This window comes from Mucor velutinosus (genome assembly GCF_035048745.1).
Source record: "Mucor velutinosus strain NIH1002 chromosome Unknown tig00001564, whole genome shotgun sequence".
Classification (NCBI taxonomy): domain Eukaryota; kingdom Fungi; phylum Mucoromycota; class Mucoromycetes; order Mucorales; family Mucoraceae; genus Mucor; species Mucor velutinosus.
In genome coordinates, this window is record NW_027041906.1 from 2,330,001 (window position 1) to 2,346,064 (window position 16,064).

At 38.8% G+C, this 16,064-nt stretch overlaps 4 protein-coding genes across 4 annotated transcripts; 3 read left to right on the top strand and 1 right to left on the bottom strand.

The window, feature by feature from the left end:
• Window positions 1-2,659: 2,659 nt before the first annotated feature.
• On the top strand, window positions 2,660-4,736 carry ATC70_011061 (uncharacterized protein; the record flags this gene model as incomplete). The annotated part of the gene is made up of 8 exons (XM_064830263.1): window positions 2,660-2,906; window positions 3,102-3,137; window positions 3,205-3,224; window positions 3,285-3,467; window positions 3,533-4,161; window positions 4,230-4,314; window positions 4,370-4,535; window positions 4,591-4,736. The coding sequence occupies 8 exons, from the start codon at window positions 2,660-2,662 to the stop codon at window positions 4,734-4,736; spliced, it is 1,512 nt and encodes a 503-aa protein (XP_064682765.1).
• A 1,168-nt stretch (window positions 4,737-5,904) lies between these two features.
• BST1 (GPI inositol deacylase) lies at window positions 5,905-7,296 on the top strand (the record flags this gene model as incomplete). The annotated part of the gene is made up of 4 exons (XM_064830264.1): window positions 5,905-6,118; window positions 6,176-6,366; window positions 6,428-6,665; window positions 6,731-7,296. 4 exons carry the CDS (start codon window positions 5,905-5,907, stop codon window positions 7,294-7,296), a joined length of 1,209 nt encoding a protein of 402 aa, XP_064682766.1.
• Window positions 7,297-8,871: 1,575 nt separating this feature from the next.
• On the top strand, window positions 8,872-11,579 carry ATC70_011063 (Ribosomal protein L28e; the record flags this gene model as incomplete). The annotated part of the gene is made up of 5 exons (XM_064830265.1): window positions 8,872-8,961; window positions 9,019-9,144; window positions 9,265-10,053; window positions 10,125-11,106; window positions 11,167-11,579. The coding sequence occupies 5 exons, from the start codon at window positions 8,872-8,874 to the stop codon at window positions 11,577-11,579; spliced, it is 2,400 nt and encodes a 799-aa protein (XP_064682767.1).
• A 3,654-nt stretch (window positions 11,580-15,233) lies between these two features.
• Window positions 15,234-15,677, bottom strand: GPI18 (ER membrane glycoprotein subunit of the GPI transamidase complex-like protein; the record flags this gene model as incomplete). Its single annotated transcript, XM_064830266.1, has 1 exon — window positions 15,234-15,677. The coding sequence occupies one exon, from the start codon at window positions 15,675-15,677 to the stop codon at window positions 15,234-15,236; it is 444 nt and encodes a 147-aa protein (XP_064682768.1).
• Window positions 15,678-16,064: the final 387 nt, after the last annotated feature.

Below are 16,064 nucleotides of genomic sequence, written 5' to 3' on the forward strand. Positions count from 1 at the left end.
AAGTGGTTAAGCATCCAACATGCCATCTGGATGATCCCGGTTCAAATCTCAGTGAATGCATTTTTGGTAATTATTTTGACGTAGTACTGATGTCCTCGTTTGGTGTTTTGTGCTCTTATTCAGTATCTATATTTTGACGATTCGCATGATTGTATTGGCTCTAGGTGTCGCACCTGATTAGTAGTAGATTTCTTTCCCAACTTAATTCAAAAAATATCTTATTCCCCATCATTGCAGACATTGGGTCCACCAACAGTCTTTTCTTTCCCTCAGTATGACATTTTAAGGACTTTAAATAAAACCTAGAGCTCGACTTCCCTACAAAAAAAAAAAAAAAAGCTTCCTAATACATTCTTGAAGTACTTTTCAAGGCGCTTCCAATGGTGCTAATTATAACAGGTGTTTTGAATGGACTTATTGAGCAATTCCAAAAAATATGAATTAAGGTTTTTGGCCAAAATGTCGAAATTTTGCATATGAAGACCTCATAAAAGTGGTTTCAGAGGTTGCTTTGGATCGAGAGAAACGTTTTGATTGAATATATACCATAGTAAAAGTCTTCATTTTTAAGGTGAAGAATGCGATCGTTTGATTTTCGATGAAAAGCATGAGGAGTACCTCATGCTTTTTGGTCATGTTTTTTGGGTCCTTAAAAAGTTGAGCAAAGGTGACAGGAAGTTACTGTTACTCAAGTACAATTGTTTGGCGGCATTCCAACGGCTCAGAGAGGTCTATATGTTGAGATATGAAGGCTTGAAAGCTGTCAGATTTGCAATGCTTTTGCTTTATAGCTCTTATTTACACAGCATGAACCACATCCTTAGTAGATGAAATCTTCTGGAAGGACAGTACTGTAGCCTGTGCAATTCCTAAAATTCGAATCGGGACATATTGATTTTGGTAAAGCTAATTCATGTGTCATGTTGTTGGTAAACTTATTAATAATGGATATGAAAAACCGAATTTGCTGCTTGAATACTATAGCTTTGCGCCCTCGCTACAGTAAGACGCTCATTAAGGCCAATGCTATCAAATGTTGGATTAGGCACTTAGCTGCTATGGTTTTGCATCTTCGCTTCGCTACGGGAAACCCCCCTTATAGGTTAATGTTACCAAATGTTGAATTAGATGCGCTATAGTACCAAGTCTTCAAGAAGATGATGAAATTTACGGATCGAGAATATGGCTGTTCGCTTGACTTGAGAAATTGCCACAATGTATGGGGCTAGAGTGAATCTAAATCCTTCTTGACAGTCTATTTGTACACTACGCTACAAGTTAAATTTGGTTTAGTTTTGCACAACAAGACTGACATGCACACCAAGTATCAGGTGTGGTACTATAGTATCTTGGAAATCAGAAAAAATCTCACAATCAGCATTGACTGAATAGGTTGCTTCACCAACAGATGGATAAAACATTAGACAAAGATGAGTGTCTGTGTGAAAATCGAATAATCCAAACTTCTCGTTCCGTACAGATCAGAAAAAGTCATCAGGTATTTTTATGCATGCTTACGTTTTTGTCATCTTATAGTATACCCTATTGATAGAATCTGTTACATAGACATGCAAGAGTCTGAAACTCATCTGCTTATTATATTACCCAATTCCCAGGATCAACAAGCTTTTCAGTATCATTCGATTTCAGATTAATATGGTCGTATCACCATTTCATGGTATACAACAAAACTAGCGTCATTCTCATTGACGACAAAATTATCAAATGATGATGTGAAACAAAGCTATCAATGGCTCGATAGTTGGGATTAGGGTGGCGTGGGGTTTTTCTTGTGTATTAAGCCTGCAAAATTGTCTGATCTGGCGAGCATGCAAAGAAGCATGAATAAATTTCTCGGTCCGTAGAGAAGATAGAGCGAATTCAGCCATATAAGGAAGTATTTCCTTGGATGATTAAGTATAGCCAGATTCGTCCATTTAGATTGCGCTAGTTTGATATCTTTTCCCCACACAGATCATCTCGCGTTTTAGTATTGTATAACATCGCATTTTTTTCCACAATTTTCAGCAGCACACACCAGCACAGCGTCGGTTCGTTTCGATAGACGTCTACCTTTGGCTACAGATGTACTGCGTGCGTATATATATATGCAAGATGAACCGCCAAATTAAACTAAATGCAGACAACTTGAAAAGCTCCTAGTTTACCATATTGATAGAACAGTACATGTTCTGAATCTCAGGTTACATGTGGTAGTAAACTTTATTCCATATTCTCCTTTTGTGCTTTTTGATAGAGTGTGAAAATAACTCAAAAATTCACAGGTAAAGTTGCGTATTTGGCTTGATCCTTGCAGTTGACATGGCACCAAGGGGGTGGCTTCATCAAAAACACTCTCTATCCTAATATAGAGTTTAACCTACTGCCATGCTTGAATAATGCTCTTTGAGCCATCAAACAGAACTAAGGCTTCGGGGTACGCCGAGGCAGTTTTTGCAGTAAGAGAAAAAAGTGAGTGTGGGGAAATTGATTCTGGATCAACAAAAGAGAAGCACGCGTTACACACGTAAAAACTCTATCTGGTATTGTTGATGTGTGGATGTATATACAAAGATCAACAAATTGCAATTATGGTATAAATACAATTCCTAGGATAATTTATCCCTTTTTTCCCTCTTTTTCTCACAATTATATTCAAATGTCTAAAGCAGAAGAAAAGCCTACGGATACGCAAATTGAACGGGTCGAAAGCGTTCATTCTAGAGACAGCCCTGCCGCCAATGATGACCTAAGCTTCAAGGAGTTCTCTGAAAAGGATGAACACAAGAAGAAGAACATATTTATCAGATTTAAAGATTCCGTCTACTCGAAGCCTGAAAAGAGACAAAATGCATGGCATTTACTAACTAATTTGACAAACACACAGAGAATCACATTTGCTGCTGGTAAGTCTACAAGATGTATGTGACGATTGCTCTATATTAATGATACAACCACCCAAAAAAAAAGCCTTCTTTGGGTGGACGTTGGATGCCTTTGATTTCTTCTCAGTGTCATTGTCAGCTACACGTATTGGTAAGGATTTCTTCTCGTTTTGGACATTGCAAATCTAACTAAGGCTAAACAAAATATTTATCCAGCTGAGGATTTTGGTGTTCAACCATCTGATGTTACAAGTAAGTGAAAATTAACCATTTGCTCTCATGATTGTACTAAACTGGGCTACTTTTTCATCTGAATTAGGTGCAATTACTACTACATTGGTAAGGATTACGACACTGCCCTACTGTCTTTAGTTGATGCTTATATCCTTATTTGTGTAGATGCTGCGTCCAATTGGTGCCTTGATTTTTGGTGCTTTGGCAGATAAGTTTGGTCGAAGATGGCCCCTTATGATTGATATTGTGCTATTTTCCGTCATCAACATGGCCAGTGGTTTTGCTCCCAACTTGCAAACATTCATCGGCCTTCGTGCTGTGTTTGGTATTGCAATGGGAGGTGAATGGGTAATAGCGTCAACAGAATGAAGAATGTTCAAGCATATTAAGCTTTCTTTCTTGACAAACATTAGGGTTTAGGTGCAAGTTTAGCTCTTGAAGCACTGCCAGTGGAAGCGCGTGGTCTGTTTTCAGGTATCTATCAAGAAGGCTACGCTTGTGGTTATTTGCTGGCGACACTCGTGAATTATGCTGTCGTTGAAACAGGATCTTCATGGCGCATCTTGTTCTGGGTAGGTGCTGGTTTCGCTATCCTAGCTGTCATCATTCGTATCTGGGTTCCTGAATCAGAGACATTTGAAGAGCAACAAAGAGCTCGTAAAATCTTGGGTAGATCGCTGTGGACCGAAACCAAATTAGCTGTTCGTAATCACTGGGTGCGCATGATTTATATGGTGGTTTTAATGGCTTTCATGAACTTTTTCTCACACGGTAGTCAAGATCTCTATCCTACATTTCTACTCAAATCCTTGGGCTATACGCCTACTCAGCAAACCGTAACAAATGTCATTATGAACATTGGTGCTATTTGTGGTGGCACGATCTTTGGATACTTGTCCAACTACTTTGGCCGTCGCTTGATCTTGTGTATTTGTGCAATTTGCGCTGGCGCATTCATTCCACTTTGGATTTACGCACCCAACATTCATTCTCTTCAATTTGGTGCTTTTGTGATGCAGTTCTTTGTTCAAGGTGGTTGGGGGTAGGTTGCTTCTCGGAATTCTTTCTTGAAAGCATAAAGCTGATCTCTCTATACTTATTACTATACAGTGTCATTCCTGCTCACATCAACGAACTAGCTCCCGCTGCCTTTAGAGGCTTAATTCCTGGTTTGGCATATCAATTGGGTAATTTGGTAAGTTTGAACATTCCGAGTTATTATACAGCCACTTATTCAAGCAATACTACAGATCAGTGCTGCATCTAGTCAGATTGAAGCTACTATTGGCGAAAGATATCCTTTGAAAAATGGAGATGGCAGCTTGAAATTGGATGCACAGGGTAAAGCCATTCCTGATTACGGCTTGACGCAGGCAATCTTCATGGGTTGTGTTTGTGCTGGCCTATTAATCACAAGTAAGCGCTAAAGCAAAGTTATTTCCATGTTCAATTAACTGATTTGCTCTTCTAGCCTTGATTGGAAAAGAAGAGCGTAATAAGGATTTCAAAGAAAACCTCGCAGAAGATCAGACTGGTCATGGCGCTATCGGCCCTGCTGATGTGAAAGCAAATGAAATTGAACAAGGACAAGGCAAAACTTCTGAAGACTCGATTTGAATATTGTAAAATGATTTATCTTTCATCACTGTAAATAATAATAAATAGTCTAATGCAACATACATATGCTCTTTTTGGCATAAGTATAAAATTTGGTATACGTGGCTTTAGAAGGGCTTAATCAACGTGAAGCAACGCTTGCATCGTTACTAACTTTCCGACTTTTGATTGTCCTGTGTCAGGCACAATAAACAACCCCTGAATATCAGTTACATCAAGGTACGACGAAACAATGTGCCATTGTTTCACCAAAGAGAGCATAACGAGGGTTTTTAAACAGCGTTTGATTGACGTTTATGCATTCGTAGCGCTAGAACAATACTGACAATTGAATGTAAGTAAAATCATGCCTCTATAAGCTTTCCGTGTCTATCAAATCAATCGGCTCTTATTAATTCTTTCAGCTTCCAATGCAATGAATTGGTGCAAGTGTGTGATATAGTGGAACAAGCATGCAACGAGTGGATCTGTTTCCTGCCAATTCAAATGTACCTAACAGAATAAGTACTGTATGTCAGGCATATCAGCGAGATATTAAAATCGAATCAAAATATATAAAATGCAGTTATTTTCCTAGACAAGAGAATGCGTGATACGTTGTTCTCGGTATAAATGTGATTGAGCGCTTGTCATTCTGAGGTCTAATAATTGCAAACGATTGTTCCTGATGTTCATGTTGTTCATTGCCCAATTTTTCTGCTCGACGTCAAAGATGCCATCCTCAAGACTTGTGGCAGATTGAACAGACGCCTTAAACATTGCTATAGGGGAGGGGGGCAGGTTATCACTACCATTAGCTATAATGCAAAATAGCCAACTAAGCAAGAATCGCCGTTGGAATTACTTGATGGAAGCTGATTTCTTCATGGCATTTGCATGTCTTAGCATTTAGCAATATTACCGTCATAATTATCGCATTTATTTTGGCTAGCAACAAGTGAAAGCCACTCGATAGGCAAAAGAATTCGATACGAATTAATACAGCTGCTGCTATCAATCAAGATCAAACCAAAAAAATTTGGACAAAATTTGAGACAAAGATGTCCCTAACTTTTGGGGCTTCGTTCTTTCAATATAGATATGCTATATAAAAAAAGTATTGACACCATGTCCATCCACACTCGTTCCCTCTTCTCATAACATAATAAAGAACTGTTACAAAAAGTTAATGAAGCTACTACAATATTTTGAAACTGGCCCAACCAGAATACCCATCAGTACATCGTACTACCTTGGTTGGATTGCTGCATTGCTTTATACTCAGAACGTCTTGGCTTCTATCAAGCTAACTACTATGTCAACAAACATGAAAAGAGTTTTTGCAACACCTCTGCTGGCAGCTGATCTGATTTTACCTGTTGTATTTATGGATTTAAGCGGCTGTAAGTCATCGCAACTACATCGAGTTTGATGAAATGTTAACATCTAGTGCAAAAAAGCATGGAATTTACTTGGTGCTACTATCCCATTTATGGCCTTTCTCCGCTTTCTCGATCTCTTCTGGGTGGCACCCATTGTGCAAGGTAAGGAAGCTTATGCCTCCATGAAATTCTTGCAAGAGGAATTTTGGGTTTGTCTGCGCAAGTTTCCCAAAAATAAAGAAGAACAGAAGAAGTTTGTCAAGGATAGAGTAAGTGGAAAGTCGCGTCAGTCGAGATGGTGAATGCCTACGAGCTAACGGGATGCTGTAGAAATTCTACCATATCATTCCTCATTTTATCGTACATGCCATCATTTCCGATATTATCGGTGCCTGGTTCATGACCTTCACCAGAGAAGATGTAATGAGAATGTATCACACTCAGCCCTTGTTCTTCTTTGGCTTCTTCTGTATGGCCTTAGTTGCCATGTCCAGTGGTTTCGTCGCTAACGGATATATGATGCAATTCATCTATGTTCTCATGTACGAAAAGGGCTCATACTGCAAAGGTAAACTAAGGAGGCAGGACAACACGTTTGAATAGACTAACAACCAACACAAACCAAATTTATAGCTCAGTGGCGTAGATTGATGGAGTTTCCCATTTGTGCCACATCATTAGGAGACATCTGGTCGTTCCGTTGGCATCAATCACTTAAGCCAACATGGCTCAATCTTCCTTTTACTGAAGTGCGCGTCCTAACCGAACGCGCATTGACAAAGCGTCATATCAAAAGCGCAAAGAGACTTGGAATCATGGCAGCAGCTCTCTCAGTATTTATGATTTCTGGCGCATTGCACGAATATTTGGTTTACGTCAATGTTGGATTAACAAGTTACAAGTCTACTTTCATGGGGCAAGAAATGTGTTTCTTTACCATTCATGGCATCGCGGTGATGCTTGAGAAATTTGTTGCCAAAGCTTTCAGGGGGCAGCATTGGGTTCATAGTCCAATGGTGATCTGGCTCCGTCGTGCCTGGGCATTGGGCTTTGCTTGCTATACATTTCCCTTGTTTTTGAAGGGATTCATGGAGTTTGACTCATGGCACGCAGGTGCATTTACACCTTATCAGCCCAAGATTTTGGAAATCATGCACCAGACACCTGGAATGCGTGGACTCTGTGGAAGTTTATTTTAGAGTGTCCCGATTCCCCAGCTTGATAAACCGACTGGAGTTCATAGTGTATATATGGAAATGCAAACTTCTGTTAGTTCTAGTTACTTTTTCCAATTTCAAAAGGAGATGATACTCTTTACATCTTAATACATATAAGCCTTATACACCTCAAACATATTTCTTAATTAAAAAAGAGTAATCCAATTAGAAAATCATGATGAAAAAACACATTTTCTCACACAAGCCTTCAAACGTAACCTTCCCCGTGATCTTTTTTTCGTAGAGTAGTACCATTAAATTGATCTTCAACCATTTGTCAAGTTTGATGTATAGTGCATGTCGTGTACACATTTTGGGATATGATGAGATCAAAATGAAAACTGATGTTTCTTATTTTTTTTTTTCGATAGAAAATGTACGAATCAAATAGCAAAAAAGGATCAACATCATCAGGCAAATGATCTACATTTGGGATCAGATCAGAAAATGATGTGCGCTGAGGTTTTAGTAGTTTTCTATTGAAATTAAGTTCCTTGATCTGTTTCAAGTAGCTGCCATTCAGCCAAGATTTAACCTTTCTATATGTTTCGCCTAGAGTCTAAATTAGAGTAACTGATCAATTTGGAAGCGCACGGAGCAGAATTACAGACATTTCATTTAAGGTGCCGCATGATATTACAACAACTCTCTTGTTGCCTCTTTGGTTCCGAGATGATTAAAGTGGGGAACCCTTCATTTGGGTGGTTTCACTTTCAATTTTTTTTTGACACGTTAGAAAAAAAAAAAGGCTGACATTTGACCCAGTTGCTGAAATGAATTGGCATTTGAAAGGACCCTTTGATTAATTGACTGATCTTCATCCTTCCTACATGCAAACAAAAGGACATCGGGGACAGGTTAGAAGCTTAAACGTAACACTAAACTGTAAAGTAAAGCCATTTCATTCTCGATCGTTATAATTGGCCTTGTTTCAATGTATGGTTGCCTCTTAATAAAAGGCTATTTTTTCTATCCCAATTGATAAGTAGCTGATTGAAACTAGAATAATAATAATAAAATATGTTTGAGCTCTCTATTCCCTCTCTTTTCCTCTTTCTCTCCCCCCCCTTTTTTTTTTTCTTTTTTTTTTAATTCAATTTTTTGAACGATTTCTAAAGTGTATTATACTGGAGATCTCAAATAGTTACTCTATTTATTATCTGATATTTTTCTCTATTTAATTCTGTTTAATTTCACTTTTGGCATTGGAAAGGTGCTTAGATATTTACAACAAAAAGAAATCCGGTACCTGAATTGCGATTTTTTTGTGCTTTACTAAAATATCTATCCGTTATTTGAGCAACATTTCGCCCAGTTCTGCTATCAAACCAACATAAAAAAAATAGAGGATCAGCTAAACGAGAAGCGTCTCTTTTAGAACTTGGCATCGAACATTGGATACCATCAAATACAACCTGAAGAAATTTACCAAAAAAAGAACAACGGCATATTTAAAGATATAAAAAAAAAAGAAATCACTGCATCTCTTTCTCTTTTCCTTCCAACACTTTTTGATTGTTTTCAGCTGTATACTACCTTGCTACTCTGTCTAGAAGCATGTCAACATCAAAAAGCACCAAGTCTTCCGTTGACGCTGGTAGCCCTGTTCCCACACAAAATCATAGTCCAGACAAGCCATTCTATTCAGTAAATACACAATCAATATGCTGCATACAAGACTCATGACTAACGATTTTCGATTAGCTCGATGCATTCTACAGCACACTACTATCAAGAACGTTCAACACCAATACAGAGGCCATTGTTTTCTGCAGAAACTTGTGCTCAAATCATGGATTTACTGTCAAACAGGAGCAAAGTACTCACAAAGTAATATTCGCAAAAGAGAGAGAGAGAGAGGGTTGGAGGAAAATAACATAGCTGCGCGTGTGCTAATAACATATATATATATATATATATATATGTATATATATACATTTGATTGTGTAGAATATTTATGTTTATTGTTCAAGGGAAGGCTTGCCTGATTCTCATCGAAATCCCAAAGTAAATCCACAGCGAAACAGACAATCTCAACGATGCGAATGTCGATGGCGTATTGTGTTATTCGAAAACAACCAGGAAACTTGGGAGTTTCGTAAATCGCAGAACGCTGATGCTTTTATCCATAATCATCCTCTACTAAAGCCAGACGAAATAAAGAAAGAATGGCCTCGAGAAGTATCCGAAAAGATATTCGAACTAGCAAGGCAGCGTCTTCCAACAAACGAGATACGACAACGAGTCCGTGAACAGTATCCTGACATATCTTGGGACGACCGCAGATTCTATAACAGACTTTCAGAAGAACGTCAAAAGATGAAACAACGTGATACAGCACTACGAGCAATTCGTCTTGTCAATCTTAGTGCTCAAATTTGCATGGTCAATGCTGGAAGCGAAGATTTATCACACTATGTCGAGAACAAGCTACTGTCGCTGCTGGAGGATACATGTAAATTTGCCAATGTCAACAGCAACTCACTGGCGATGCCTGTGCCTATGCCCTTCACGCCGCCAGGAGACCCCATCACACCCACAACAGCTACAGCAAACGCCTCTTCCTCTTCCTCTTCCACATCAACATTCTCTGTACCACATGAAGAAATAGACAATAGATTAAAAAAGGCTTCCACCAACACCAGCACAACAACAAGCAGCCGCGATGAAAAGAGCAACAGCAATAGTCCAACTAGCAGCGGCAGTTATAAAAGGACTGAAGAATCCACCGTTCAAGATGTATGTCTTTCTCTCAACCCTCTTTTATTCTACTGTTCATATATGACTTACAATGAAATCTTCTACCATAGACACCAAGGCCAGCTGCTATCAATCAGAAAAAGTCTTTTGAAACCATACCTAAAGGTTATTTAGCCGTACCAATTCCAGAACATGCCCTCCATGTCAAGATGTATAGTCAAAATTCAGTAGGAGATATTAGACGGGCAATTTTCGATATGCAAAGACCATCAAACCCGAATCCAATGCTACAGTATTCAACACAGCAGCATCGAGAGCCACGAAGAAGAAGATCCAGGGCGCTTTTTGCGCCTGAGGAGGACCATGATGAATCAATGGATTTAGACACGCCTGCTAGAAAACTGTCTCGTCAAGTTGCTTCCTCGATCATGGACGATGAATTGGATGACATGTCAACTCAATCGTCGCCATCAAACTCGCAAACGATGATTTTTACACCATCAGCTACTGCGAGTACACCAAGCGAAATGCATATGGAGCAGCAGCAACAACAGCATCATATAATACACGCCCAATATAACCCGTCAACAACAAACCGTGCCACTGCATCCTCATCATCCACGAACGATCCCAATATGTTTTACGGTAATGATGGCTCCATGTCAGTAGCAGCAGCAGCGGCGGCGGCAGCAGCGGCGGCAGCGGCAGCAGCTCATGGTAATAACTACATCACATCGCATCACCCATCATCGTTCTCTCCTCAAGTAGACAACGTATACCCTTCTATGAATACAACCAGTAGTGGAAGCAGCAGCAATAGTAGTCGACAGCAGCAGCAGCCGCAACTACCACAGCACATCATGTACGATCCCAATGCATTTATGAATCAACCCCACGTAAGATCATCATCTGTTCATCACCAGCCAGAGCGCCCTCATTCTGTGACATTTGGTGCTTCTATTCCAACGGTGATGGGGGATCAATCTGGCTCTATTTCTCGCGGCCCTCCCATTGAGCAGCAGCCTACGGTACGTCCTACCGGATATCCTTCAACATTCTCTCAATTGCAAAGTATTATGGATGAAAATGATGGTAAACACAACGGTTATGAAAGCTGTCGTCGCGAAGATTGTATTCATCCTACTTTAACAGGCAAACAGCGATATAGCACGTTCAGAGATCCTCTTCAACAACCACATCCTCCTCGACCATCCTCAGCTACCGGCATGCCTTCATCTTCATCCTCTCAAATGATGCAACAGTTTATGCCTCCTACACCACAACATCAGCAACCCCATTCACAAGCAGGCGAGCAGAGTCATGATATGTTTGCATCCTACCATCTCGGAAATCCTCCCCAACAACAGCAAACCAACATATTTCCCGCGACTACTTATATGACCGACGAGCAACTACTACAGCAGCAACAGCAACAACAACAGCAGCAGCAGCAGCAACAGCAGCAGCAACAGCAGAAAAGAACACGGCAGCAGCAACAATATGCAATTAACTATCGCCATCAACAAGATCAACACATGTATCGTAGAGCTAGTGGTCCAAACTAAGCTATCTTGCTTGTTTTCTCATAAATTATGCATATATATACACATTTGCAAGTAGCAAACTCCTTTTTTTTTTCGTTCAAAAACACACCAAAAAATATACATATAGCTTTTTTAATTCTTAATAATTTGTATAAACAACATACACATATACACATCAATATAAATTCCTGTCTACATACATCTCGACCATATATATAATGACTGCTACTAATTTTTGATGTTAAATGAAAAAGGAAAGGGGCTAACTAACATGATATTCGCATGGTTATCATGTTGAATATCACTTGCAGTAGTTGTAGTAACGTGGCACTTGGCTGTTATCTCAGGACAGACCAAGTCCTTAGGTTAGACTATTGCGAGGATCGCTAATTTCAGGCAATTGAGGCCAAGTTAATTGCAATCTTTGAGTCGAATGAACGCGCAATCATCGTGTATGCATGTACGCTCACATCGATGTATGCACTGAATTTTGTTACGTGTTACTCTTTCTTGTTGTTATTCTGGGGGGGGGGTTTGCTCTGGACATGTTAACAATCATCTGACTCCAAAGAATAAAGAAACATCGCAAAGACTGGGTGCGAGCAACCAGGAAAACAGTACACCTCTCCAATGTCACTTGGCAGTACTGCCTTGTCCCGTACAAGCAATTTGTTTCTATCTATCAACCGAAAGCATATAGATGAGGCAACAAGAGATCAAAATCTTCGCGTTTGGATAAACTTTAAGAAATAAATTGCAATTGAAACCAGATAGTAGTGTAATCAAATTGTCAATGGATAATGACATGATCCAAACTTGATTTAAACTGCTTTCAAACTAAAATTGCCAAAACAGTGAGTATCAAGAAATCATATCCCTAAATGCCCAATGCGCTTGAATGGATTGGTCGTCTTGGTGCATTTTTAATATTACCAACTTGTACCTTGGTGTAACTTTACTCATGAAACAAAATGAAAAACTGCAAAAAAAAAAAAGAATATTCTTTTCTATAACACTGCATTGGATCTCGTTATCGATCATAATTCATCCTCGGGTACCTATGAATCGCTGTTTAAACGTTAAGTTTTGTCTCAGAAATTAAACTTGCAATTACATACTCATTACTCGCAAAAAAGAGCTTTGATACGTACATTAATGCTGACTGGAAGGACTATGTGAATATTTATTATTTGACATGCTGCTTTGTGAATACAAATATGACATTACCATTGCGGTAAAGTGTGTGGCAAGATCAGCACCAATATGCCATCAAGATAGGGTCAAATCTCTGGTCGTTAGAAAAGCTTATTCCGCCATTATATTTTTAGCTTTGTATCAACTTTCACAACTTATTCTAGACGATTCACAGGCTTTCTGCCAAGTCTTCTGATGCATGCAAGGAACCCGTGGTGGTTCCACACATGAAACCTATACATGACGAATACAAAAGAGTAAAACCAGAGGGGGGGGACTATTGTCGAGGAACGATTCAAAATAGAGCTCTACCATGTGCCTGCATCCAGTCCACTGTATCGCCCGATAAATTCGTCAAAATGTCCTCAGCATCAAAATAGGTATTGGTGAAATATACAGTGCATAAGTTAAATAGCTTTTCTCTATTAGAGGAAGCACAGCGTATATTTGTCAATACCATCAGAAACCAAATTTTGCATGAATAAAAGCTGTTCGCTCTCAAACATGTATGCAAAATATATCGAATCCTGATAGATCGAGAACGCTGCCGATCAAACAGCTAATTAAATCTCAATGATCGTTGATTCCGTTGCAGTAATCAAGCAAAGATATTGGTACATCATAATGCCTGTAAAAATATGTGCATTTTGTCAAATGAGCAGCCATAGAAGCAACTAACAGCTTCACGGCTGGTGCTGCACTCATCCATAACAATCGCATAGCAAAAATTCCTATTTTTGTTTGCTATCTCGGCCCATCCATAGCGCATGCAATCCGCGATACGAGAACTTACATCATAGCATCTGCGTCCGACATCCGAAACCAAACCTGAGCATATGGATGAGCATTTTGCAAAAATTAAATCTATCAAGAAAGAGAGTAATCAGCATAAGCAAGATAGAGTAGTCAGACTAAGCTATAGAACCTGGTAGCTTGCAACCTCCTCCTTGATAGCTTCACAAACATTGAATGTCTTCATCAGGCAGGCATTTGGTCTGCCAATTTTTAATTCTCCAACAAAATGAAATCAATCGAAGATTGGCCAAATCTCGAGTAAAATCGACCTGTTTGATATATTTTGCAAGATTTGACTATATAAACAATGATGATCAGCCCATGCACCCTTATGCTTCCCTAGAGTACTTTTAAAGGCGCTTTCGATGATGGTAATAATAAGAAGTGTCTTGAACAAGCTTTTTGAGTAATTCTTCAAAATAGGAAATGAGGTTTTTGGCGAGAATATCGAGGTTTTGCAAATCAAGGTCCCTCAAATATGATTTCAGGGACTGTATTGGATTGCGAGGAACATTTCGATCTAATATATACCATAGTAAAAGTCTCCATTTTCAAGGTGAAAAACGCAATCGTTTGATTTTCGATGAAAACCATGAGGGATACCTCATACTTTTTGGTCGATTTTTGCCCATGTTTTTTTGATCCCCAAAAAAGTTGAGCAAACGTGCCAGCAACTGCTAGTTGAGAGCAGTTGTTTGGTGCTGTTCTGGCGGTCTAAAACGGCCTACATCAAGATAAAACACAACTCAAATGCGTCCAGACTTCGCTGTATTTAACATACTTTTGAGTGGTAATAAGTAATGCATGCATGCTGCTTACTTGTATATAGGTTTCTCCCATGGATACAGACGCGAATCATCATAGGAGAGCCAGATTCACGGCTATAATTGTTCCGTGAATACTATATACGTATATAATAGTGAAAAGTCAAACCTGAAAATTCAGTATAAATTAGTATGATTCTCTATACTCTATCAATATATTTGAGCTTTCATTTCTGAAAACGACAGCTCCAAAATTGAATTTAATAATAGAGACCGCGTCTTGATTTTTTACATACCCCCTAGCCTAGCATTGAATGAAATACAATTCACTATTTGCTTCAATACGTGTGAAAACGGGCTGGCAATACTGAGTGGCCAACACAAGGAGGGGTGTATTTGTGTCTTTGTATATTCACAACGAACTCCTGCATTCCTCTTGACATGATTTAAATTAGTAGTGCACCACCTCGAAAAAGCCAACAAGTGCCAAGATTTTTTTTACACTTCTGTTTCCCTTATATTTTGATCTTGTTTGTTACATATGATTGTAGCAATCAGTGCATACATCAATTGAAGCACTGCCTCAGTGAGACGATTATGACAAGAATGATTGCATATGGCAATTTCGACATTACATACGATTTTCAAGAGTAAATAATTATACTATTTTATTTTCTTTATTTTTTGAGAGGTTTTTCATGTGTAATGGGATAGCGAGAAGAGTGGTATTTATATATAAAGAAAGATAAAATGAATATGATGAATTGATGAATTGATTAAATTTGATAGGTTATGGGGATATAAATGAATGATTAATTTTTTTTTTTTTGCGAGGAGGAGAATATGTATAGTAAGGAAAGGAGCAACAAAGCTAGAAAGAAGAGGATTATGATAACAAGAATATGGCATGTAGAATCAATGTTCAAAATTGCACGCCGAGTTCGATGGCTCTTTGACGCATGTAAACATACATTTTGTATTGAAGATTGTAGAGTGGAGAATCGCATTTGGAAGATTGATCAGCTTGTTCAGTGAGGTAGTTTTGGACACCAACCACAAGAGACAATAAGGAATCATTTCTATAGTCATAGGAAGGATCTTGCTGGTATTGTTGAGGCTCTTCATCATCGTACTCTTCCATATATTCATCTTGGTCACATTCATCTTGGTATTGATATTCACAATAGTAATCCTCATAGTCAGCTTCCGCCACTGCGTTGGCAACTTGTAAATCATACTGTGCATAGCAATATTTCTCTTCCGCTTCCTGTAATTCTTGTTCTTGGGATTGGTAAGGAAAAGAGTGTTGTTGATACTTAAGCTCGTTATAAGAGAAACCAACAGCGGAGGTATAGGTGGAGGTCATGATGGCAACAAAAAAAAAAAAAAAAAAAAAAAAAAAAAAAGTGAATGTATGTAGGAGAAAGGATGAACTCTTCTTTTTGAATCAAGAACAAAGAAGAAAAAGAAGAAGAGAAACAGGATAAGACTATAAGAAAACACTGCGAACCTCCTCCCTTTTATCATTGAGATAGATGATGAAGGGGGGGGGGGGATTACACCAATGCGATACTTTCATCCGAGCGGGACGTCGTACATGATGTGATTCTCCTTTAAAGTTTACTTGTTGTTCTTTTACCTCATTTTACCTGTAGAGCAAACAACCAAAGAGTGCATTCATTGTCATACAAATCGCCCCCTTTTGATAGCAGCAACAACAAAGAACGAGAAAAAGAAACGCCTCTGTTTTCTC